The sequence below is a fragment of the Podarcis erhardii genome (assembly GCF_964252035.2).
Source record: "Podarcis erhardii genome assembly, chromosome: 14".
Taxonomy (NCBI): domain Eukaryota; kingdom Metazoa; phylum Chordata; class Lepidosauria; order Squamata; family Lacertidae; genus Podarcis; species Podarcis erhardii.
Window position 1 is genome coordinate 36,105,563 of NC_138503.1, and position 22,974 is coordinate 36,128,536.

The 22,974-nt window shown below is 45.5% G+C and overlaps 2 protein-coding genes across 5 annotated transcripts; both read right to left on the minus strand.

The window, feature by feature from the left end:
* Nucleotides 1-626: 626 nt before the first annotated feature.
* Nucleotides 627-11,915, minus strand: KLHL10 (kelch like family member 10). Of its 2 annotated transcripts, XM_081839758.1 has the most exons (5): nucleotides 10,769-11,909; nucleotides 8,525-9,014; nucleotides 6,268-6,885; nucleotides 3,146-3,295; nucleotides 627-1,043 (listed from the first exon to the last, which is right to left on the minus strand). In XM_081839758.1, exons 1-5 carry the CDS (start codon nucleotides 10,954-10,956, stop codon nucleotides 669-671), a joined length of 1,821 nt encoding a protein of 606 aa, XP_081695884.1. In that variant the 5' UTR covers nucleotides 10,957-11,909; the 3' UTR covers nucleotides 627-668. The 2 variants fall into 2 exon arrangements, with proteins under 2 accessions (XP_081695884.1, XP_081695885.1); XM_081839759.1 differs by lacking the exon at nucleotides 3,146-3,295 and having other exon boundaries at nucleotides 10,769-11,915.
* A 345-nt stretch (nucleotides 11,916-12,260) lies between these two features.
* WDR24 (WD repeat domain 24) lies at nucleotides 12,261-22,721 on the minus strand. 3 transcript variants are annotated; one of them, XM_081839701.1, is made up of 10 exons: nucleotides 22,578-22,721; nucleotides 19,934-20,843; nucleotides 19,475-19,652; nucleotides 17,905-18,577; nucleotides 16,625-16,740; nucleotides 16,064-16,185; nucleotides 15,854-15,958; nucleotides 15,398-15,735; nucleotides 14,441-14,625; nucleotides 12,261-12,805 (listed from the first exon to the last, which is right to left on the minus strand). In XM_081839701.1, the coding sequence occupies exons 2-10, from the start codon at nucleotides 20,412-20,414 to the stop codon at nucleotides 12,637-12,639; spliced, it is 2,367 nt and encodes a 788-aa protein (XP_081695827.1). In that variant the 5' UTR covers nucleotides 20,415-20,843; nucleotides 22,578-22,721; the 3' UTR covers nucleotides 12,261-12,636. The 3 variants fall into 3 exon arrangements, with proteins under 3 accessions (XP_081695827.1, XP_081695828.1, XP_081695829.1); XM_081839702.1 differs by lacking the exon at nucleotides 22,578-22,721 and adding an exon at nucleotides 22,409-22,535; XM_081839703.1 differs by lacking the exon at nucleotides 22,578-22,721 and adding an exon at nucleotides 22,415-22,528.
* Nucleotides 22,722-22,974: the final 253 nt, after the last annotated feature.

The following is a 22,974-nucleotide window of genomic DNA, read 5'->3' on the forward strand; positions in this document are numbered from 1 at the left end:
AATTTTAAAAATAAAATCTGTTAAGTGCAACTAGGTAAGCCAAGTGTCTAAAGAAAACTACAGATTGTAACAGGGACATGTTGTGGAATGCCTGTTTTGCTTGGCAAGGTCTGTTACTGCTGTTCTCAATAAGAAATGGAAAATGGGTAGTCTGGCTGAATGGGTTTTATTGGATCAGCTTCTACTGCGGCAGGAATATGCAAGCTTCCTACTTACAAACGGCTCTTCATCTGGCAGAATGGAGAGTAGGAGTTATATCACTGGATACATATAAAGCAAGACTAACCCACAATCAACATTTTCCTAGTAGTAGCCTTTGCATGCTTTTCAGCATTTCTGAGTGCCTTGAGAGTCCTCCCCTACTACTCTTTTTTGTGTGTCAGAGCAATAGCAGCACAAATGGTAAATCCCTCTTTCCCCTTCGTGGCTCTTCTCTGAATCCCATCACTGTTCTCAACAGCTTTGTTCATATCCTATAGGTCAGCTCTATGACTTCCTAAAGGATAAAATAATGGGATTGGTTAAGGTCCTGAGCAGGGGAGGGACATATGCCACCAGCTCACCCACAAGGACCAGTCTCACAGCTTAAGGTGGAGGGGGAGAAAAAAGGTGAATCCACCTGTGCATATAGTTCTTGCTAGAGGGCTTTATTAGTCAAGGAGAGCTTTTCACACAGGTAGTGTACTTGTGGATGAGGAGTACTTGACCTCATCTCTCTGAGCTGACCCCACGTAGTTGTCCCGCCTGGCAGCGTACTCCCCAACGTTGGGCAGCCCTGGCACCACGCAGCAGCTCAGGGCACTGCGGTAGATACTCATGTCGTGGGCGTCGTACCACTCGTCCGTCTTCTCATCATAGCACTCAACGTTGAACGTTGTCGTGAAGCCGTTGAAGCCACCCACCACAAAGAGCAGGTCGTCCACCACTTCGATGCCAAAGTTGCTGCGAGGGTTGAACATGGTTGGGATGGTCCTCCAGGTGTTGGCGATGGGGTTGTAAGCTTCTGCGCTCCGAAGGCGGTTGGCTCCGTCAAATCCGCCCACCTGTGAGGCAGCAAAAAGACAGGGAGTCATTTAGAGGAGGAGGAGGAGGCGGCTGCTTCACACCAAGTCAGACCACTGATCCAGGCAGATTAGGGAGGCACCGTGCAGATGCTGGGCCCAAACTCCCATCAGTTCCATGCAATAGCAGTAGTCAGGGCTGGTGCAGAAGGACATTTTATTGCCCAAGATGAAGGACCAGATGGCACAAGAGGGAAGCTGCCATAGGGGCCAATGACCAGAGAAGAGAGTTGTTGTCATCTGATCAAGTCTTCTGTGCACACTGAAAGCTTGCATAGCACTAGTTTAAATCAACACAAATTGTTCCAGTAGAAGACTTCACAGAGGCATTTGACTCCCTACTTTAAATTACACCTCGGCATGGACTCACTACATGCCCTATATGCAAACTACAATTGTAGCCTTAACTTTACTGTGGGATAAAAGCAAAGACCTGCTATAGAGGGTTGCTGTACGGGTCACCAATACAGAACTTTAAATGCTTAAACTGGTGTACAACTGCTTGCAAATATGGTTATTCCATAGGCTACAAGAAATCAGCAGATGGATCCTAGAGCATCTGCACTGCATGCAGAAGGCCCCAGGTAACTCCAGGTAGGACTAAGAAGGAACCTTGCCTAAAACCGTGCAGAGTCTGTCAATGTAGACAATAGTGAGCTGGACAGAGCAATGGTCTCATTCAGAATAAGGCAGCTTCCTGTGTTCCTATGTAATCCATTACATCTGCACTCAGCTATTTGTTTTGACTTCCCCATTTCCTTCCTGGTGCAGCCCAAGCAGTATGAATCAAAGCCCTGTCAGGCTGAGGACTTTTTCACTGTGGCTTGGATTTCTGTGGTTTAAATTGTTTTGTACGTGTTTTGGAATTGTAAGTTATCAAGAAGAAACTTTAATGGATTTTTTAAAAAAAGAAACACCCTGATACATAAAAGCAATACGACATGGAGAGGCTGAAATTATTTAGGCAGAAGTCACAGGTAGCATTTAATTTTTTAAAAAAGAAATGTGGTATATGAGGACTTAAACTGACCAGTCATGTGCCCCTAATACAGGAGCCTAAGAAATGGCTTTGCCTTGATAAGGAAGGACAGTCACTCTGAACATGCTCAGAGGTTCTCTTCCTTCCATACAACCTGCAGGTTGAAACAGAAAAAGCCCCCCACAACACACACGTGGCAATGCATGGTAGTGTTGGGAGTGTGTGATTTAGGAGCTTGACTCCAACTTCAGTGAGAGACTGTGGAAGCAATAGTTGCAACCCTCAGCATCAAACTGATCTCTGGGAGAGGGTGGAACACTGTGAACTATGGACAGGCCACTGGAGGCCCTGCTTTCGGGTTTCCCTTGCTCTCAGTGTAGCCCCTGATCCCAAAGCCTCCTGAAAACATGCACTATTACACACATAGGCCATGCAGAAACACAGGCGATAAGCTGCCACATCTTGCCTAACAATAGGTGTAATATAAGGTATCTGATAATTGTAAAGGATGTGCGGGTACAGGTAATGTTGCTAGTTAGCATTAGTGATACCTGAGCTATATAATATGCACCAAACCAAGTAAAGTGTTCTTTGTTATTCAGTAATCTCAGAATGTGTGTCGGCAACTTCCTACATTGGCAACCTCCCACAACAGAACAGAACTTTGGTGTGAGTAGTGGGATGAGGATTCAGCAGAACCACCTGAAAGAATGGCCCAACATTGAGTGTAATTGCATATACTTAGTGATTACCAAATAATATGTATGTTACAGTAAGGCTGGCCCTGCTGCCATCACCACCAGGACAGCTGCAGCTTGGAGGTCTTAGTGCCAGGCATTGAGATCCCAGTAGCTGTCTGAAGATGCCAGCTGTTGATACCAGGCTGAGAAGATCGCCACACCCCTCAGAAGACCACTAAGATACAGCATTCTTGCCATTTTGTGCCTATCCACTTCCTTAAATATATGCAGTTCATGAACAACAGCTTGGCCAGCACTTGTTCTACACCAAACCAAAAGGAGGCAGCATTGTTCCAACGACTTTACCGCCAAAGGGTGCTGCAGGCTTGCCTGCCATTACGGGCACAAAAGGACCCTGGCCTTACTGCGTAGACGTGTTCTCCGTACGCTATCACGCCAATGCCGCTTCGCCTGCTTCTCATGGGTGCGATCAAGCTCCACTGATCAATCTTGGCGTCATACACTTCTGCTGTGAACAGGCACTCATTTCCGTTGAACCCACCACATATATAGACCTTTTTTAAAAATGGAAAGGAAAAAATAGGTTTGTGAAAATATTGTTGAAATAAATTCAATGCCATTGTAGAAAGAATTGTTGGCCCTGTCCACTTTACACGCATATCGGTCTGATGGCTTTTTAATTGTTATAGTATCCTCCAGAGGACCCTGGGGATTGTAGTTTGGTGAAAGCGCTGAGAATTCTCACAGGCTTCCTAGGCCTCCAGGTAAAACTACAGCTCCCATGATTCCTTGGGAGAAGGAATGACTGTTGTTAAGTGTGGATTATTAATTTTTTAATCTTGGCCTTCCTCCAAGCTCCTCAAAGCAATGTACGAGGTACCTCCCTTGTAATTCTTACAACAACACTGTGAGGCTAAGTTAGGCTGAGAGAGAGGGAATGGGACAAGGACACTCAGTGAGCTTTGTGGCTGAGTGGGGATTTGAAGCTTACTCTTAGTTCTACTATGACCACGAAACCCACACCAGCTCCTACCCTGGATACACTTAAAAGTTTGTATCAGGGTTTGGGAACCTGTGGCCCTCCAGATGTTGCTGGACTCCATCAGCCCCAGTTGGTATGTCCAATGGCCAAGGATGATGGCAGATGGAGTCCAACAACAGCTGGAGGACCACAGATTTTTCATCTCTGGTTTATATTAACAGAAACCAAGATTGTTTTTCCTGTTGAAATAGCTGGCTGGATAACCTCTCATTGCTTAAGATGTTAGAGCAGGCCTGCACAACCTGCAATTTATGCCTGATATGACGGTCCACCAGCAGCTTAATAGATGTTCTGGGTTACAGCCTGCCTGACACTGCAAAGCCAGCTGGGTTTATCCGGCACCTGGTAGGTCAGTTCATGCAGCCGGTGGGCTGTTTCCAGCCAGATGTGGCAGAAATCATGCAGGGATTACAACAAGCCAAATTGAAAAGGACGTTGGAAACTGCCTTACACTGAATCAGACTATTGGTCCATCTAGTTCAGTATTGTTTACACCGACTAGCTGTGGCTCTCCAGGGTTTCAGAGGTCTTTCCCAGTCCTACCTACAGATGCCTGGGATTGAATGGATGCTTCACCCCCCCCCCCAGTTACAGCCCTATTCCTTAAAATTATTTAAGATTCTTAAATATTCATGCTCAGTTTATGACCCTATATCAGAGGAACTGCTCAAGTATGGATACTGCACCGTGAGATTCACTAGACAAGGCATGTGTGGCTGGCAGTGCTTATTGTTATCTTTTTTCAAAAAAGATCTCAAGTGCTGATTTATTTCATTTCATTTCCAGAGAGATAGCTGCTGTACAAAAACAATGAAAGTCTTATGGTGTCTGATGAAGTAGGGCTCTAATTCATGACCACTCATGCCATAATACGCTTGTTAGGGTTTAAGATGCCACAAGTTGCCACCATTTATCTTGCTCTGCTCCTCATCTGACAGTGTTCCCAGAGCAGCGACCAATATAAGCAATAAAAAGTATATCCATCAATAAAACAATAATGCCAAGCAAACTATCACAATAATAAGCATTGCAAACAGATACTGAAGGTTTTAAAAATCTAACATAAAATACACACAGCATTAAAAGGCCTAGACAGATTTTCATCTGGTACCGAAAATAAAATAAAGATGTTTATTACTTCACTTGATGGTAGAGCAGGGATGACCTCAAAGGCTGGACAGCTTTTTGCACTGGGGCTCCAAGCTATTTAAGGATGTCTAGGTTAAAATCAGAACTTTCCATTCTGAACAGAAACAGTTAATGTAGCTGACTTAAGATTGACATAATATGTTCTACATGAGTGGTCCCAATTAATGAACATACTGCTATATTTTGCACTAAATGAGGCTTCAAAGCATCTTTGTGTACAGGACATTGCAGTGTTCTAAACAAGATGTGGCCAGTGTGTGGATAACTGTGGCCAAGCTATTGTCATCCAAGAGGGGTCACAGCTTGTACACCAGCCTCAGCTGGTAAAATGAATTTCAAGATGTAGAGGCCACTTGGGCCTCTCTAGATAAGGCCAAATCCAGCAACACTCCCCAAACTGCAGTGATCACCACCTCTCAGGTCACATGAACCACCAACTCACAACACCTTCATCTGAGGTTCAGTTTATGGATCCCTCATCCCCCCCGCCCCAGTTCAACTGTTTTGCATTTCCACAGCATTTCCACGTGGATTTGATGAAAAAGAAAAACAGAGCTTGGTGTCATTAACATTTTTGCTATTTTCCCTCTGTCCTCAAACCGTATCTGTATTGTTGTCATCTCTACAGAAAGGAACAAAGGCTGGAAAAGGGGGGTAGTTTACAAAGCAGCTCAGGATGGTGAGGGGCCTTGTGGACACCAGTCTAGCCTCGTTTCCTAATCTTCCCTTAAGATTTAATTTCTTCTCTGGAGGCAACCCCCCTAAGTTCTGGGCATCACAGTTGAAGAAGGACACTGACAAACTGGAACGTGTCCAGAGGAGGGCAACCAAAATGGTCAAAGGCCTGGAAACGATGCCTTATGAGGAACGGCTAAGGGAGCTGGGCCTGTTTAGCCTGGAGAAGAGGAGGTTAAGGGGTGATATGATAGCCATGTTCAAATATATAAAAGGATGTCACATAGAGGAGGGAGAAAGCTTGTTTTCTGCTGCTCCAGAGAAGCGGACACGGAGCAATGGTTCCAAACTACAAGAAAGAAGATTCCACCTAAACATTAGGAAGAACTTCCTGACAGTAAGAGCTGTTCGACAGTGGAATTTGCTGCCAAGGAGTGTGGTGGAGTCTCCTTCTTTGGAAGTCTTTAAGCAGAGGCTTGACAACCATATGTCAGGAGTGCTCTGATGGTGTTTCCTGCTTGGCAGGGGGTTGGACTCGATGGCCCTTGTGGTCTCATCCAACTCTATGATTCTATGAAGTTTCACATCCATCCCTGTGACCTGTCAGCCTTAGCAGCTGGTTACCTTTTATAAACACTGGCCTACTTTCATTCTCATTACCTTTCCATACAGGGTTGTAGCACTTGCATCACTCCTCTGCTCATGCATGGGGGCTATCAAGGTCCACTGGTTGGTCTCGGGCTCATACCTCTCAGCTGTGTTGAGACGCACATAGCCGTCAAAGCCACCCATGGCATAGATGAAGTTATCAAGGACGGTGACACTAACATAACAGCGTCGTGAGTGCATGGGTGCAACCTGGTGCCACGTCTTCTTGACGGGCTCAAATCGCTTGACGCTGTTGAAGTAGTCCACACTGTCAAACCCCCCAATGATGTAGACGTAGCCCTTTAAGTAGGCGGCACCATGGTACGCCCGGGGGCTCTCCTGCTGGCACGTGACGTTCACCCAGCGGTCTGCACGGGCGTCATACGTTTCGATAGCATTGGTTGGGCTCCCACCGCTCCAGCCGCCAATGGCAAACAAAATGGCATACGGCAGACGGGGTCTCGTCAGCGGGTTGGTGAAGTCGGAGCTAGATGGTCCGTTCATGTTGAGATCGTACATGGCTTTCAGGGCGTCGATAACAATGGGCTTGCACTCCTCGCTATCCTTCACATAGTCATGCATTTTGACATTGTTCATAAAATATTCAGCATGCATCAAGGCCAGGCGTACCTACAGAGAGGGGAGTGAAAGGACTGGTGCTAAACAAGAAGCCTAATAGGAACGAGGCACATTCCTGCCTTGTTACTCTCAAGTTCATGAGACAGGTCTGTTTCCCCACCATCACTCAGCCTGTGAACCTTGCCCACTGTGTTACAGGAGTCTTATTATGAAGTGGTATCCTCTCAGAAAGGTGGAGTATAACTAAAGCTGCATTTAACTGTCTAGCAGTGAGATCACGGGGAAGGTCTCCATGACATGAAGAAAAGCTATGTTATGCAGAGCTGATGCTATGATTCATAACATCCGAATCAATTAGGAGACCAGTTATGAACACTTTCTTTTTACTGTGATTAACGGCTGCCACTGGAGGATCCAGAGAGCAGCAATCCTCCTTCTACCAACGTAATAATTTTATTTTATTGCAGTACAGGCATTAGGACAGCAACTGTTTGGTGTTTGTCCAGCTGATGTTTTGGGACTCAGGAGCATCTCCAGGACGGTTGAAACCCTGGCTGCTGAGAATTCACTGGATCACCAACAGAAGATTCCACCAGCTGCATTAATTGCCGATTATTAGTTTTGCGATGTTATGTTTCAGTGATACTATATGGCTTATTGTATATTGTTATTGTACTACTGTATTTAGATTTAGATTTTTGCATGAACTGTTTTGAGAAGTGAGGGGTTGTGCATGTGATGCAGGTGCCCTCCCACTGAGCTACAGTGGTACCTTGGGTTAAGAACTTAATTCGTTCTGGAGGTCTGTTCTTAACCTGAAACACCACTTTAGCTAATGGGGCCTCCTGCTGCCGCCGCGCCACCTGAGCACGATTTCTGTTCTCATCCTGAAGCAAAGTTCTTAACCCGAGGTAATATTTCTGGGTTAGCGGAGTCTGTAACCTGAAGCGTATGTAACCCGAGGTACCACTGTACAGCTCTCCCCCAATTTATGACGCTTGTATCCTTGCGGTCAGCCAGTTGCCCCAACGGGAAGCCCACAAGCAGGACCTGAGTACAACAGCACTCTCCCCACTTGTGATTCCCAGTGACGGGTAGCAACATCAGCCTTTCAATAATAAATACATGAATGAAACTCATGGTGACATATGTAACAGACCAAGAGCCTCCTAGAGCAGGCCTATGGCCCATCTAATCCAGCATCCTGCTCTTACAGTGGCCAACCAGATGACGATGGGAAGCTTGCAAGCAGAGCCTGAGTGGAACAGCTCTCCCCACTTGTGATTCCCAGCAATTGGCATTCAGGAGGCATACAGCCTCTTGCACCAAAAGTAGTACACAGCCATTATATGAATCTGATTGGGAAGTTAGCCAGCACTGTAGATCTGGAGACACAAGGGGTTGGATTCAACACCACACTATTACAATCGTTCTGTCAGCTCACACAGTTCTGCTTGCCAGATGGAACGATTCCACCCTCTCCTCCCTGTGTGCCATTTTGGGGGTTCTCCCAAACCACCCCCAGAGCTTATGGAGGGAGGCACAGTGGGGAGAAGCGGGGGAAAGCCCTGTAGCGCTAATGGGAGTCCTTGCACTGGCTCCTGCTAGCACAAGTATTTAGTTAAATCTGGTCCTAGATACCTGAAGGACAGGGGATGGATGGACCCCCAAGATATTCAAAAGGGCTAACCTTAGGGAGCAGGACTGCCATGTGCTGCTTTCGGTTTGTGGGATCGTGGGCAATCCACTTGAGGATGGCCTCAAAGACGGCGTCTTCCTGTTTCACATTGAGTTCGTCCTTTTCAATGATGTCTTTAAACTCATTGACCGAGAGCTCCAGGAATTCAGTAGACGCTTTTACCATCTCCTCAAAGTTGTGCAAGATGAACATATAGGCCGCCTGCCGCAGCTCCGGACAGAAGTAGTACTCTGTGAATTTGCAGATACCAATACAGTTCTCCAGGCACAGCTGGCATTTCATGAAGTCAGAACAAGCCCTGACGATGCCCATCACATTAAATTGGTCAGCAGCCACAAGAAGCCTCTCCACATTGTCCACGGTGATGGGCACTGTCCTTGTGTAGGCGTATTCGATAATGAGTTTCATCATATCTGGAGTTATGCCAGGAATATTATATACTCTCTTCTCTGAGTTGTTCCAGCTACTGGTAAACAGAGCTCTGAAAAAGAACACAACTATTTCTCATTGGTCTTTGTTGCATCTTGGGGTCCTGTTCCTCAAGGGGATGGTGTTGGGTCCACCGGGATCCTCCAGCTAACCCACTGAACCTCTATAGCAATCCCCACAACTTTTTGGTGCTCAGGACAGCTGCAAGCCTCATATTGCTTCTAAAAGTTGAACAAGAATTGGCACTACTACGGGTGCTACGTAATACCCATTCGGCATTTGTAAGAACTCAATTGTTTAGTGTGGCAGCGCCTGCACTTTGGAACTCCTCGACTATTGAGATCAAGCAGACGCCTTCACAGTACTTGTTTTGGCACCTGCTAAAAACATTCTTGTTTAGACATGCCTACCCAGATGCTTAGAAAGTTGATGTGATCTGTTTTAGTATTTAGGGCACACCTGCCTGACTAGGAATTCAATGCAAGACTGAGCAACCTTGCACTAGTTCCTATGAACAGGCACCACCTGTCTACAATGCTGACACTGTAACCACACCCATCTTTAGGCCAGACTGCCAAAAAATAAATAAAAACTAAACAAAAAAAAAATATTCAGACCAGATTCTCTAACATCAGGTCTGGGGTGCAATAAAAGTTGCAACAGATGGAATGCCCATCAAGAGGCACATCATGGCTTCAGCCTCTGGACCTGGTTGCCAGTGTAAACTATTGTTGACAATGACAGCTCTTAAGTCATGCTGATGCACTGGCAGCTTATTATTTTAGTACTCTACATACCTCAACTGAAACATATTCCAGCTCACATTTGATAACTTCCTTGGGCTAGAAGAGTTAGGTCCTCAGTAGCTACTGGGCTGATAATGCGACAAGATTTTGCTCCTAAGGCAAGAAGTACGGTCACTTGACTGTATCAGCAAAATCTCAGAAACCGTTACTCAACAGAGCTAACCAGATATTAAACAAAAACCTTGTTTGCTCAAATAGCACTATGAGTCTCCCAATACTACAAGTCAGTAATGACTCAGAAGAAGTGTGGGCTCTGTATTTTATCCTAGATGGGCATGAAAAGCCAAGGATGGTAGGGTCTCATTATTCAAGCAAATCCTTGCTATGGAATCCACTGTTCAAACAAATTAGAAACCTAGACAATCTTACCCCCTCCTGTCTTTTCTACTTTATTCCTATCCTGTGGTGTTTCATTAACCTTCTTCTTGACTTATTTGGCTTTGATAAAAGACTCTGCTTCTGAATTATGCTTTTGGATGCCATTTGGCACCCCCTTGACTTGAAGACACAACCTGAAACTATTAATTGGTGGACATGAGTTAAGAACACACTCATTTACCTTTTAAGACAATTTGATTAAATGTTGCTGTAACAGAGAATGAAAGTTACATTACAATATGGTTCTCAACTATTCTGGTAGTTAAAAAATAAATAAATAAAATAGAAACCCTATTCTGGTAGTTTTTGTTTTACTAAATTTATCATTTAAATGGGAACCTATTCGGTGGTTTTCGCAATATGATCACTTGAGTTTAATTGATCAGTTAAAAGGCAGATGAACAACTAATAAATTTCAACTGTCTGTCAACCTACTAATTAGTGGATATGACTTCCACACAACTGCAATCTGGGATAGAGAGGGTGAACCAGCAGCCAACCACATCTTTGAAGACAGCAGGAACTCAAGCATCTATTACTGAATAAAATGAGCCCTTAAATCAAGACATATTCCTGGGAATTTTGCCAGAGAAACCAACTCTTGCCTGTTAGAAGCACTGACCTAAAATAGGAGCTACAGCTACAGAGGATGTTCTTGTGGGCATTGAACTCGCACCCATTGACCTTGATGATCACGTCACAGAGCTTCCCTTCCAGTCGAAGTTCGTTGAAGACTGTACAAGCCATCGCACTCATCTTCCTCTCCATGTGGCGGTGGGAGTACCCCGCCGAAGCAGAGGCATCATCCATTTTTTCAAGGTGGGGGGAGGCAGCACAAAGAGCTGCCAGGCCTTCCACTTAACCCTCCTCTTGGAAAAAGGGTGTGATTGGTTCAGAGGTTCCAGAATCCCTCCCATAATGAGACCCTTGACATGACCAGGTTCTAGAATCTTGGCTGTCCTCTGAAGCAAAGTGGCCCTGCTCACAGTCAACAGCAGCATCTGAGGTTTGGATACCCTTTCCCACACAATTTAAAATAAATTTAATTGATGCGCAGACAGCTTTTGACTCACAGTGGGCCACGATTTAAACATCTCAAACTGAGGGTGAACCAGAATGTAATCTGTTCATGATTGTCCTAATTTATATCCTGAGATATTAAAAACCATTTAAATAAAATGGCAGCACATTATATTAAACAGTTCTTTTGCATATGATATGAATGCTGGCTGCTTCTGACCTAATCCATATTTAATTTTTCAACTCACCAACAGATGATTATTTTTACATCTCCTAAGGGCATGGTATGAGATATAAAGCTTAGAGCAGCAGCATGGGCATAAGGTAGGAATAACTGGCCAGGCAAGCAGCACCAAGATTTAGGGATCATTTGGATCAATAAACTGAACTTGACCAACTATGCTATCCTGTAGCATGGAAGGCTGATGTTTCAGATTAAATGGAAAGAATAGCAGTACCAAAGACCAGGGGAAAACAACAATATGGTTTGACTTGGCACTTGTTAGATATTATGTGCAGTAGTTCCAATTTGCCTTATGTTAATCTATAAGTTGGTATTGACCTTTAAAGCCCTTCACAGTTTAGGACCAAGATCCTGTTGGATTGCCTATCTCCTCAAGAGACTAGGCACTGACATCATTAGGTGCTCCCACCACAGAAGATATAGCTGTACTTTTTGTCTTCTTATTGCTGCTAGGAAGACCAATATGCCAAACTAATGCACTGGGAGTAAACTCCACTGAACATCATGGGACTTACTTCTAAGTAATAGTCATAACCATTTGTTCCTTGACTTGCAGAAGCTCATTAAGATGATCTTTAGAGAACTCCAGTTCTTGCATTTTATCAGTCTGCAATTTACTACAAAGTTCTAAAAGTGGTAACAAATATAGTATTCCCTTGCTGGCCAGTGGTTTATGCTCTGCATCTGGGAGCAGGAAATTTAAATGTTGCTTAAAATTACACAGCTGAATACATATCCTGGAAAGAGATTTCCTCTTTGAGGAAGAAATTCAGATGCTGTGCCATAGCTCACTAATTTTAGGAGCATTTATGCAAAAGGATTCGGGAACTCTATAGAAAGCAGCAAGCAGTAAAGTTCACTGTGTTCTTTTAATTCAGTATAAAAAGTGGAATGAAACTCAAAAGTGTCTCATGGTGCCATCTTGGCTCATTAAGAAGTAGGTTTGTGCAGAATCGTGATAACAAAAAAAAAATATATTATGCAGCAGTAAAAAAGGGGGAGGATGTAAGTGACCAGAAGCTTTCAAGAAGAATCGCCTGAGCGTTTAAAGTTTCACTGCTTTTTGTGAAGTAACGAAGGTCACCTTTCCTTCACAGTATCCTACTCACTAAGTTCTCTTGTGCAACTATGCCTCTAATGCCTCCCATAAACAGAACTCAGTGCCAGTTCTAAGCAGCCAGTGCGTCAAGGTTTTGCTTTCCAGCGGACAAAGACTCCCATTAGGTTCAGGTGTATTCACAGAGGTGACCACAGCCTGCAGGGCAATGGGAACTGGTCTCCAGCCATTTCATGATGTGCTGCAGGTGGCCACCATGACTGCAGCCCTGGCACCACACGAACAGACCCTTCACTACGTGGTGGCACACAGCACACATGCTGGCACACTGCCGACATCTGAAACGAGACCACAGAATGAATCAACCAGAAGAAAATGTCTTATCTTAGCAGTCAAATGCAACACAGATTCTGGAACATAAGAATCCCAATGAGAGCTAATGTGATTACTGATGGACAAGGAGTAGGGAGACCCAGGTGCAAGTCCCTCACTCAGCCATGAAGCTCACTCATCCTTACTTACTTCAGAGGGTTGTGTGAATAAAATGGTGCATGGTCATGTGTGTGAGAGAGAAACATGCAGGCCAGCCTAAGCTCCTTGGAGCAAAAGTAGGAAATAATTGTAAGAAATACAAAAAATAAATAAAATGTGAAAAGCAGTTATAGTCTCTGCAGCTGGTAGGAGCATGGCTCACCTGAAATTATACACCAATTCATTTTTCACCACTATTGGGAGGTGCATTATTGGGATGCATAAAGTTCGCAAAAGGTATAGATATGAGATCCATTCTGACCCACTGAACCAGCACATCAGTCATGAATGGATAGGAGCCCATCAGGAGCTCAAAAAACTTCTGTTTTGCTGCCTTATGACCACATTGTAATCAGGTGCCTGGGATGTCTCTGTTGGCTTGATGTACCATAAATTGAGGAGGTCTGTTCTAAATTTCTGTATTCCACTATACTTCTTAAACTGCATGAAAAAGGATGTAAGAGTCATGAAGTGATTTTGTTTCCCAGGAATTTTTAAAAACACTTTTGCTACACCACTGTGTTGAACCAAAGGCGAGATGTTCCAGAAGCTCTGCAAACACCATCTTGGTAGTCAAGATAACGCTACAATTAATTAGTCGTTTTTGCAATAATGAGCTGATGTATGTTTATATTCACTTGCTCTGATATATGCAAATTGGCTTGCTTAAATGCTATGCTTATCTGTGGACCCTGGAATGCTGGGCTCTCGGCCCAGAGGGGAGCTATCTGTAAGCCTTGGATAACTGCTACCTATGGCCTCACCAGCCAGGTGTGATGTGAGGTTCAAGGTAAATTGACGTATGCTGCTTTGTGCATAAAGGATGTATATACACATTTGCTTGGGCGCTGACAAGTCATGACGACCTCTCACTGTTGTGGTGTCCATTCCGCATCTGTAAAGGCAGTGAGGCTCTGCACACTGTGCTGCAAATTTACACTTTTTAAAAATAAAGCACCCAAACTGGCCATTCTGGCGTTTTTTTCATCCTCTTTTGGGCATCCTTCAAGAATCAGTCCACTATCATAGGTCACATCATATGATCTTCTATAAAATGAGTAAGGCACACCTAGCTTCAAAAGCCTTCATGTAATCCTGAGTGTGGGGTGGTAAAATGATTTTTAGCTCCTGGAAAACAAAATCACTTCTAGCTTCACTTCAGGAAGTATGTATGCAAAGTGCTACTTAAAAGAGGGTCAATAATTTAAGATGCTTTGGGTGCAGGAGATCCCAGGTTCAATCCCCAGTCCTGAGGGTTGGAAAACATCCCTGCTTGTGATCTTAGAAAGCTACTGCCACCAGAGTAAGCAATTTCAGATCAGATGAACAGTTGTCTGACCTGGAATAAGGCAGATTCATATAATTATTCCCAGCATGCCACAAAACTAAAACCTCTATATGTGCATACATGCACACAGTGTGTCTCTGCACAGGCCGCTCACCTGTCACAAATCCAGCCTTTGTTGCTCATGGGTCTTTTGCAATTGCTGCAGTTGATGTGCAGTGTAGTGGAGGCCTGGTTGAGGCAGTTGATGGCTCTGCACGTGCTCAGTTTGATCACCTCATTGGAGATGTTCCACAGCTGGAAGCGCTGCAGCAAGTCAATGTATGAAGTGTACCAGTGTTCCTGTGGGGTTTTAAGGAATTGCACACAAGTCACTTACAGTATTCGTCTCCAGAAATCTCTTTCAACCTCTCTCTTGCGACTCAAACCCTTTATTTTATTGAAATACTCATATATTGCCTTTTCATTTTTTTAAAAAAAAGATGCACTCAAGTCTATGAACTCCTTTTTTTTTTTAAGAAGTCTATGAACAACTTCTAATGCAGGTGAAATAGAACTCAAAATTCATATGGATCTTTCAATGTTCCACAGATGGATATTTTAAAGTTGGCCCTGGCCCATCAAATTGGAAATAACTGGCAGGTGTTTTGATAGCCAGACAATCTAGACCAACTTCACTTAATATACTACCACAAGCATTAACATGAAGAGAGCTATTTTATTTCACACACTTGCTGCCTTTCAGTAAACATGGAATTCAAGGTGGAGTATAAATGGATCCTGGGAAGACTCCCATCCAGGCCTTCACCAGACCCAGACCTCCTCATGGCCACTACCCATTCCACATGCCTCTCCTTCTGTGCCTGATCAGCACCAGCTCTGATAGAGACAGAGGATAAGTTGTGCAGAGCTTACTACTCCTTCTCCTTGTATCTCTTGCTGCTTGCTCACTTGGGGAGGGCAGGTGAATAGGCAACAACAGTTAGGAGGAGGCGCAGCAGGATAGGAGTTTTTGTGGATTGGGATGGGCTCCTTATTGAGTGTGCAGCTTTCAGCAGGTATCTGGTAATTATGACCACCAATCCTAATCCTAAAATATAGAACAGGGAGGTACCTGTGCCTGGTCATCAATCTCCTTCCGGATACGATCCCCCAACACGATAAGTACAGACACCGCCATCTGCACATCCCCCTGCTCGGCATAGAAGAGCAACATGTCACGGACAATGGGGCTGAAGAAGTCAGCAGGCAGACGGCTGTCATACAGAGAGTGAGAGATGGAGATCAGGGAGAAAGATTCCACAGGTGTCAGCGACACAGTCTCTGCCTCATTGCCACTGACATGTGGGGAGTCTGCTTTGTCTTGTAAGTGATCCAGTGCAGAGGGATTGTCCACAATCTCATGACGCAAAGGGAAGGCCTCCTGGGGAAGGATGTACTCTTGCTCCTCAGCTGTTAAGAAAACATGGACCCATGAGAGGGAAGGCAGACGGGGAAAGATAAACAATTCCACCCAACACAGAAAGGGGAACAGGAAGGACCAACAGTTCTCAAGAGTATATATACTCACTGTGAGGATTCTCATGGTCTATCATGTACAGGTCATCTTCATCTCCTTCCACATCCCCAAGGAGATAATCTGCAGGGACATCACTGCCTTCAGTCTCTTCGTTCTCTAGACATCCAAGAGTAAAAAAAAAGAGGGAAGCAGAGAAGGAAGTGAGAAACGGTTCTCAGGTTTCTATGCAGTGTTGGGGGAGGGGTATGTCACCATTCTCACCATCGTTATTGATCAGTGTGGAGGAAGAATCCATGAGGATGTTTTCAGGTCGGTTCTCTCCCTTGCTCCTCTCCATCCTTGACTCACTGCCTATCCCAGAAGGAATATCTTTCAAGTTAAAGCTGGAAGGGAAACACAAATCTGTGTTACACCCAGGTAAAACCTGATGCTTCCAGCTTCCCTTCGACATCCTGGCACCCAAGTCCCCCACTGGTTGCAATTCCTGGTAACCAAGTAACCACACAAATATTGTATCATTAAGATTTTCAGTTCAATTTTTCTCACTGCTCACACGAGAACATACTGAGAGACCAGTAGCACTTCTGAACTTATCAGCAAGGTGCATTTTTTCTGCCCTGTTGTATGCCCTATTTCCAAGGGCTCAAGAGTAGAAATGCGAGTCTTCTCACTTTTATCCAGATGAACACTCTGCCTAATGCAAATGGTGCTGGTAATGTGTAAATGAGACCTCTCATGCAACCAGCCCACCTATATTTGCCACAGTCAACATTCTACCTCCCACCTCACAACCAAGATCAAGGATACTGAAGCCTTTTTTACCTGTTCATGAGTGGAAGGCTAGAACTACTCTTCCCAATGCTGTGATTAAGGTTTGAAGAGGGCACAGTGCTAGGGCTAGAGTAAATAATTCGGAGCATGGTCCATGTCTGAGCAACCTGAAAAACAAGAGAAAGAACAGAAAGAGTTAAACTATCAACAGCCATGTCTTTCAGCTAAGGAAAAGGAATAGAGGCAAATGAGACACAAAGAGTGAGGTATTGGGCTGGAGGCCACCACACACCACCAAAACAATTTCAGGTAATGTCTTATGGGAGAGGGGCTGAACATAGCCCTGGACTCCTCTTTACATGCCAGGAAACTCCTAGCTCTCTCTCAGGCATTTCAGGACTGAGACTTAGTTCACAGCAGAGGAATAACACATGCAACATCAGCCTCTACAACTGGTAAAGGTAAAGGGACCCCTGACCATTAGGTCCAGTTGTGGACAACTCTGGGGTTGCGGTGCTCATCTCTCTTTACTGGCCAAGGGAGCCGGCGTACAGCTTCCGGGTCATGTGGCCAGCATGACTAAGCCGCTTCTGGCGAACCAGAGCAGCGCACAGAAACGCCGTTTACCTTCCCGCTGGAGCGGTACCTATTTATCTACTTGCACTGTGTGCTTTTGAACTGCTAGGTGGGCAGGTGCTGGGACCAAACAATGGGAGCTCACCCCGTCGCGAGGATTCAAACCCCCAACCTTCTGATTGGCAACTGGTAGGAAGTATAATATCTCTGGATTGGTAAGGTCTCTTATAAAATACTACAAGTATAGACTTCTGCTCACTACACATTCTGCTTGTGCCACTTAAGGCATTAGGAATGGGAAACTTATGGCCCTCCATCAATTGCACTCAAGGCAGACTCACTGGAATTAAAATTAGTCTTGACTATTCATTTCAATGGGCTTATTCTAAGTAAAAGTTACTTGACTAGAGCCCCATGTGTTACTGGACAGTAACTCCCATTATCCTCAGCCACTGGCCACACTGGTTGAGGTTGATGGGAACTGGGAGTGCAACATCAGAAAAGCCATAGTCTCCCCGCACTTGACTTAAGGCTCTAATTCAGGCCCGTGTTCTGGCTTCATCACAAGCCACCAACCTCAGCAAAGAGACTTTTGGTACTCTGAGTTGAACATATATGCTGCAGGTTTGGATTCCAATACAATCAACCATGGCATCTCCTTCCTGGGTGCCCATTGGGACTAGGTTATGTTGTAGCCCCCTCCCCAAATCTACCAAAGTATAAGCGAGTAACTCCTGCACAAAGGGAGCCCTTACCTGGTTGCGCTTGAGCTCTTTGGCTACTTTGGCATTATGGTCACACAGCTCTGCCAGCGGTCTCCCTGTCAGCACATACTGCTTGGCGGTCCGCACAAACCAGTCCATGCTACCAGCATCACACTCTGTGTCCGCTTCAAATACACTTAGGGCACTGGAAGAGGAGATGAACTCAAACTGTTCTGTGGGGTCTAGCTTGCGCTTGAAGAAGATAGGATGGCGCCGATCACGCTTACGGTTAGAATCAGAGGAGATGAGGCTCTCCTTGGCAGCAAAAGCCAGGTCCCCAAAGAGGCTGTAACAAAGCCCCTCAGGGTTAGCCCGGTCAATAGGCTGGATGGCATCCTTGAAGATATGCTGGTAAAGAGTGCTATCCTTAGAGCCAGACAAGAGGAAGTAAGGATCGTGGAGATGACGCCACACAATCCCTGTGGTGACATCTTTGTGTTCCTCAAACATGGCAGAGGGGATGAAAGGCCGACGTACATCCCACACATAGATGTTGTGGTCCACCATCATGGAGCATGTGGCAATGTGGTGTTTGCATTCAGGCCGCCACTTGACCCTTGCCACAGAGGCTATTGTCTGCACACAGTATATCTCTTTGGCCCGGTTGGTGTTCATGTCCCAGACCTTTACCATCTTATCTCGGCCCCCTGTGGCCAACCAGCCCCTAGATGAAGAGAAGAGAAGCTTAAGTGGCCAGTAAACAGTTCAGCAACCACCACTTTTCTTATACATGATCTACACTGACCTTATACCCAGCTACCAACTCACAATACTGCTAAAGCATGAGGGGCTAACCTGTAGCCCTCCAAATATGTTCAACTACAACTCCCATCATGCCTGACCAGCAGTCATGCTGGCTGGAGCTGATGGGAATTGGACCCCCCATGTCTCTACTCCTGAGAGCTTATAGCGAAGTCATCAGTGACAGTGAGGGGTGGGGTGAGCACACATCCCGATCCTTGCTCTCACACAACTGTAAGTCTTCTTTACTTATCTGCATGACAAAACCCTCATACATCCCAAAATGCTGTTGGGCTACAGCTCCCATAAACCTTAGCCAGCATGGCCCCTAGTCAGGAATGACTAGAGCTAGACGTCAACAACACCTGAAGGGCCACAAGTTAGGAACCTGTGCTGCAGTTCTTAGCCTAGAATTTCAAATTTAGGAAAATAATTTATACAGCATACTAACAAAAACAAGTTCTTGGAGAAAGAGCTTTGAGTTTTCTAAGATGCATTTCTATAATATAATGCTTAAAAACAAAGCACTACACGGAAGATTTTTACTTGAGGAAGGCAATCTTAAGAACAGTAAGTTCTCCATGGCTGTCTAAAATAATGTTTAAAAATAGGAAGGGAAAACTGCATATTTAAGAAGGAAGAATGTTCCATGGGCAGGGAACAGAGAAAGATTAGCTACAGAACAGAGAATCCTAGTGCACAATGTGAGATGGCGCCAAAGGGAAAAAAGGAGCGTGCATAAGAATAAAGTGAGATGAGGATATGCTTGAAGACAAAGAACAAAATTTTAGTGCAGAATTCTAGCCCCTGCTGTCCATACCTGTCTTCCGGGTGCCAATCGCAACAGAATACGGGCCCATTATGGGCTGTGAACATCCTCTCGTAGCGGTCAGGCCGGCGGATGTCCCACAGCTGAACATTTCCATTCTCAAAGGTTGCAGCAAAGGTAAAGTAATCACGTATACTAAACTGGACGTCACGGACACTTTCTGATTGACCTGAAAGATAATGCAACAGACAGCATATTTAGCAAGTTTCATATCTGGCAGCTCATCTAGATGACATTCACCATTTGTAATCATACTCTAGCACAACAGATTTCAGGCTCAAGGCCCAAATCAGATTCTCTCTCAATAATTTGGTCACATCTTGCTTTCGGCCCAGCCCCAACAAACTCATAGCACTGCCCTTTGACTAGGTGTGACTAGAAAAAAGTACTCTTGACCATTGCTGAGAGTGTTAAGAGTCAGGCACGGCAAATTCAGAAATGACTCCTTACCTGAGAATGTGCTAACAGAATCTTTCTTGCGCAGGTCAAAGCATTTCATGTAGCCATCCTGGGAGCCACTGAGAAGCATGTACACCTCTGTGGGGTGGAAGCACACCTTGTTAACTGTTCGTTTGTGCTCGGTGAAGAGCTGGTCCTGCTTGTTACGAGATGGTTTGCCGAGGTTCCAGGTCACGACGACGCCATTGGTGGCTGCTGTGGCCAACAAGTTCTCATCCATCTGGTGCCACACCACGTCAGCACAGCTGAAGTTCAGGGATGGCTTGCGGCCAACACGCAAGTTCAGCTTCTCCACAAACTGGTCTTCTTCTATAGAGTAGATCTTAAAGATGTTACGCCCAGCTACCACTACCTGGGCAGCATCACGACATACACTAATGGCATTGGCAGGGGCATCCAGGTGGCAGAACATGGTCCGTCCAGTGATAGTATTGCCACCGAGGGCAGTGGTCACCCTAGCCATTTTCTCCATGGCTGCCTTCTGAGGGGATCTCTGTGGTTCTGAGGGATCTCCCAATGACCACAGAGCAGGAGTGTCTACAGCTATATCTTAATGGACAACTTCACAAAATTAAACTCAATCTTGCAAGCTCCTTATCACTAAAGCTTCATTTTAAAAAAAGGAATATTCAGCACTTGAAATAAGGTCCTACCCAGAAATGGGCAGCATCTTAACACAAGGAAATGTCATGAAGTGATCACATAAAGCCAACGCTTACAGCTCCAGAGTTAGTTGCAAGCTCTTCTAATTTGCATTGAAAGCTTACTTGGCTTTAGGTCTACCTTGTGTGGAAATTTCTTTGTAAACCATCAAGCACTTCTTTTCCTACTTTCAAGCAGACTCTTGACAGAAACTTTTCACTTGCAGGATAGCTTCTGGCCGAAGAAATTCAGCAAAGTTCTGCAATACAAGACAGAATTGTTCAGGATGCAGACTAACACACACACACACACACACACACACATAGAGAGAGAGAGAGAGAGAGAGAGAGAGAGAGAGAGAGAGAAAATTAGTTAAGCAATAAACATCTCTCTCAAAGCATTGGACACTGAAACAAGACCAGTACCCACCATTATAGAAGTTGCCATTTGCTTCTGAGAAGAACCTGCATAAAAGAAACTGACACACCACTAAAGGCAAATGTTTTAATGCCTTTCATATTTTATTTATTTGCTGCCATCCGTCTGTCTCAAGAGAGATGGAGTGCGCCTCCGGGGGGTGAAGTCAAACTGCTGGAGAATCACAGCACTTGCCGTGGCTGCAGAGACCAGCAATTAATAACTGCTGTCCGCCCCCATTCTTATTGTTGCATTAGCAGCACCAAAGTGACCTCCCTAGGGTACAAGCCTGGCCAGTGTGCAGTCCAGGAGGTCCTGGACTGCCTAGAGGACAAGACCGCCCTCTCTGCCTTGTTGATGTGGTCCAAAGGGAAGCAGAACAATACATTTGGCACCAGCTTGGCTGCAGGAGTTGCCAGAAAGTGTAGAAGACGACATCCCACCAACCGCCTTAGGGACTCCACTCTGGATTTGTGTAGGGTTTACTCCTTGGCCTTTTCTTTTCCCAAAGATGTCCTGCAAAGCAGCAGGTAATTTATTTATTTACTGAATATCCCACCTTTTCCTCACTTGAAACTAGAGCTGAAAACAAGCATTACCACCCCAGTTGAATATATTGCTGGGAGAGATCAATTTTAACTGGGAAGACTGACAGTTAATGGCACATGTATTTTTGGGATCATCCACACTAACCTTTTGCCCTGCGCTTTCCTGGTCCATGTCCAGGCACTTTTTTTTCTCTGCCACTTTCCCCAGGAAAACCCAATCCGTACCCCTAAATCGGAGCAAACGGCAATTCAGGTTTTAAGTGGATTCAGCACTAAAGAGCAGGTTTTTGCGGCTTGGACAGGAAGCTTTAAATTGTGGAGCCGTGCCTAGAAATGCAGAGCAAACGTTAAGTGTGGAAGAGTCCTAAATGTAACACGAGTCTCCTTATGATGCAATACATGTGCAGATCTGGACCACCGCTTTAATGGAAAGTGAACAAATTATACCTGAATGCTACACTATCAAAAAATAAAGCACAACTTTTTCTGAAGTTTGGCATCCGTTTATTGAATACATCAAATTAAAGCAACATGACCAGCAGCCGCTCTCTTCTCACGGTTTCCTTTGGAAAAAAAACTATTATTGGATAACACGCCTATGAAGAACAATAGTCTGGAATTCTAATGCTATTCTGTTGTAATACTACCCTCCTCTCTCCTCCCTTCACTCCCCGCCCCATATCGTTGTGACCATTGGTTTTTTGCGTATTGGAAATGAAAGCAAGAACGATTACAAAAAAATAAAATAAAAAAGCCAACACCACAGATTAAAGTTTGCTTTAAAACTGAGCTTTGGTTAATTTAAAAACAACAACAAACCAACCCGCCATGCAGTGTATTCAATCCAGCATTTCCTCACCCTTACATGTCTCGGGAGCTCAAAAAGATGCGCTGCGTATAGAGATACGCAGCAGTTTTCGTCCCGCGCGAGGCCTACCCAGCCTGGCCTGGCTTCCCGCAGCCTTTCACGGGCGAGCGCCGGGCGAGGCGCTGAGGGGAGAAGCCAAAGCAAACGGGCGGCAGCTCACCTGGCAGCGGGCCGAGGCCGCCAGGCCAACGGTTTCACCGATCGCTGCTCCCGCGGCCACTCCTGGCGGGGCCTCCGTCGCTCAAGGCAGCCGCCTCTCCTTCCGCCGCGGAAACCCGGCCCGCCTCGCCCGGCCCCTTCCGCCCCCGGCCCGGCCGCTCCGCCCTTGCTTGCCTTCCCGCCGGCCGGCCCCCCCCCACCCCCTGGCCGCGCCGCCTTCTCGGCCCTTCGCCGGCGAGCCCGCGGGGCGGGGGGCGGGAGGCTTCACCCGTCGCCCCCGGCTGCGTTTTCCCGCAGGATCGCGGGCGGGGGGCGGGGAAGTCGCGTTTTTCAATGCTCCCGTGTATTTTATTTATTGATAATCCTGCATGTAGAAAACTAGCACAGCAGGGAGTGGT

Bases quoted from the DNA above. Each gene is read 5' to 3' on its own strand.
- KLHL10 (XM_081839758.1), bottom strand. From the start codon at position 10,956: ATGGATGATGCCTCTGCTTCGGCGGGGTACTCCCACCGCCACATGGAG. The intron at 6,886-8,524 runs GTTAGCCCTTTT...CCCTCTCTGTAG, and splicing joins TGGCAGTCCTGCTCCCTAAG to GTACGCCTGGCCTTGATGCA. The intron at 3,296-6,267 runs GTAATGAGAATG...TTTTTAAAAAAG, and splicing joins CTACAACCCTGTATGGAAAG to GTCTATATATGTGGTGGGTT.
- WDR24 (XM_081839701.1), bottom strand. From the start codon at position 20,414: ATGGAGAAAATGGCTAGGGTGACCACTGCCCTCGGTGGCAATACTATC. The intron at 19,653-19,933 runs GTAAGGAGTCAT...ATTATCTTTCAG, and splicing joins TTCTGTTAGCACATTCTCAG to GTCAATCAGAAAGTGTCCGT. The intron at 18,578-19,474 runs GTATGGACAGCA...CTCTTCATCTAG, and splicing joins GATTGGCACCCGGAAGACAG to GGGCTGGTTGGCCACAGGGG.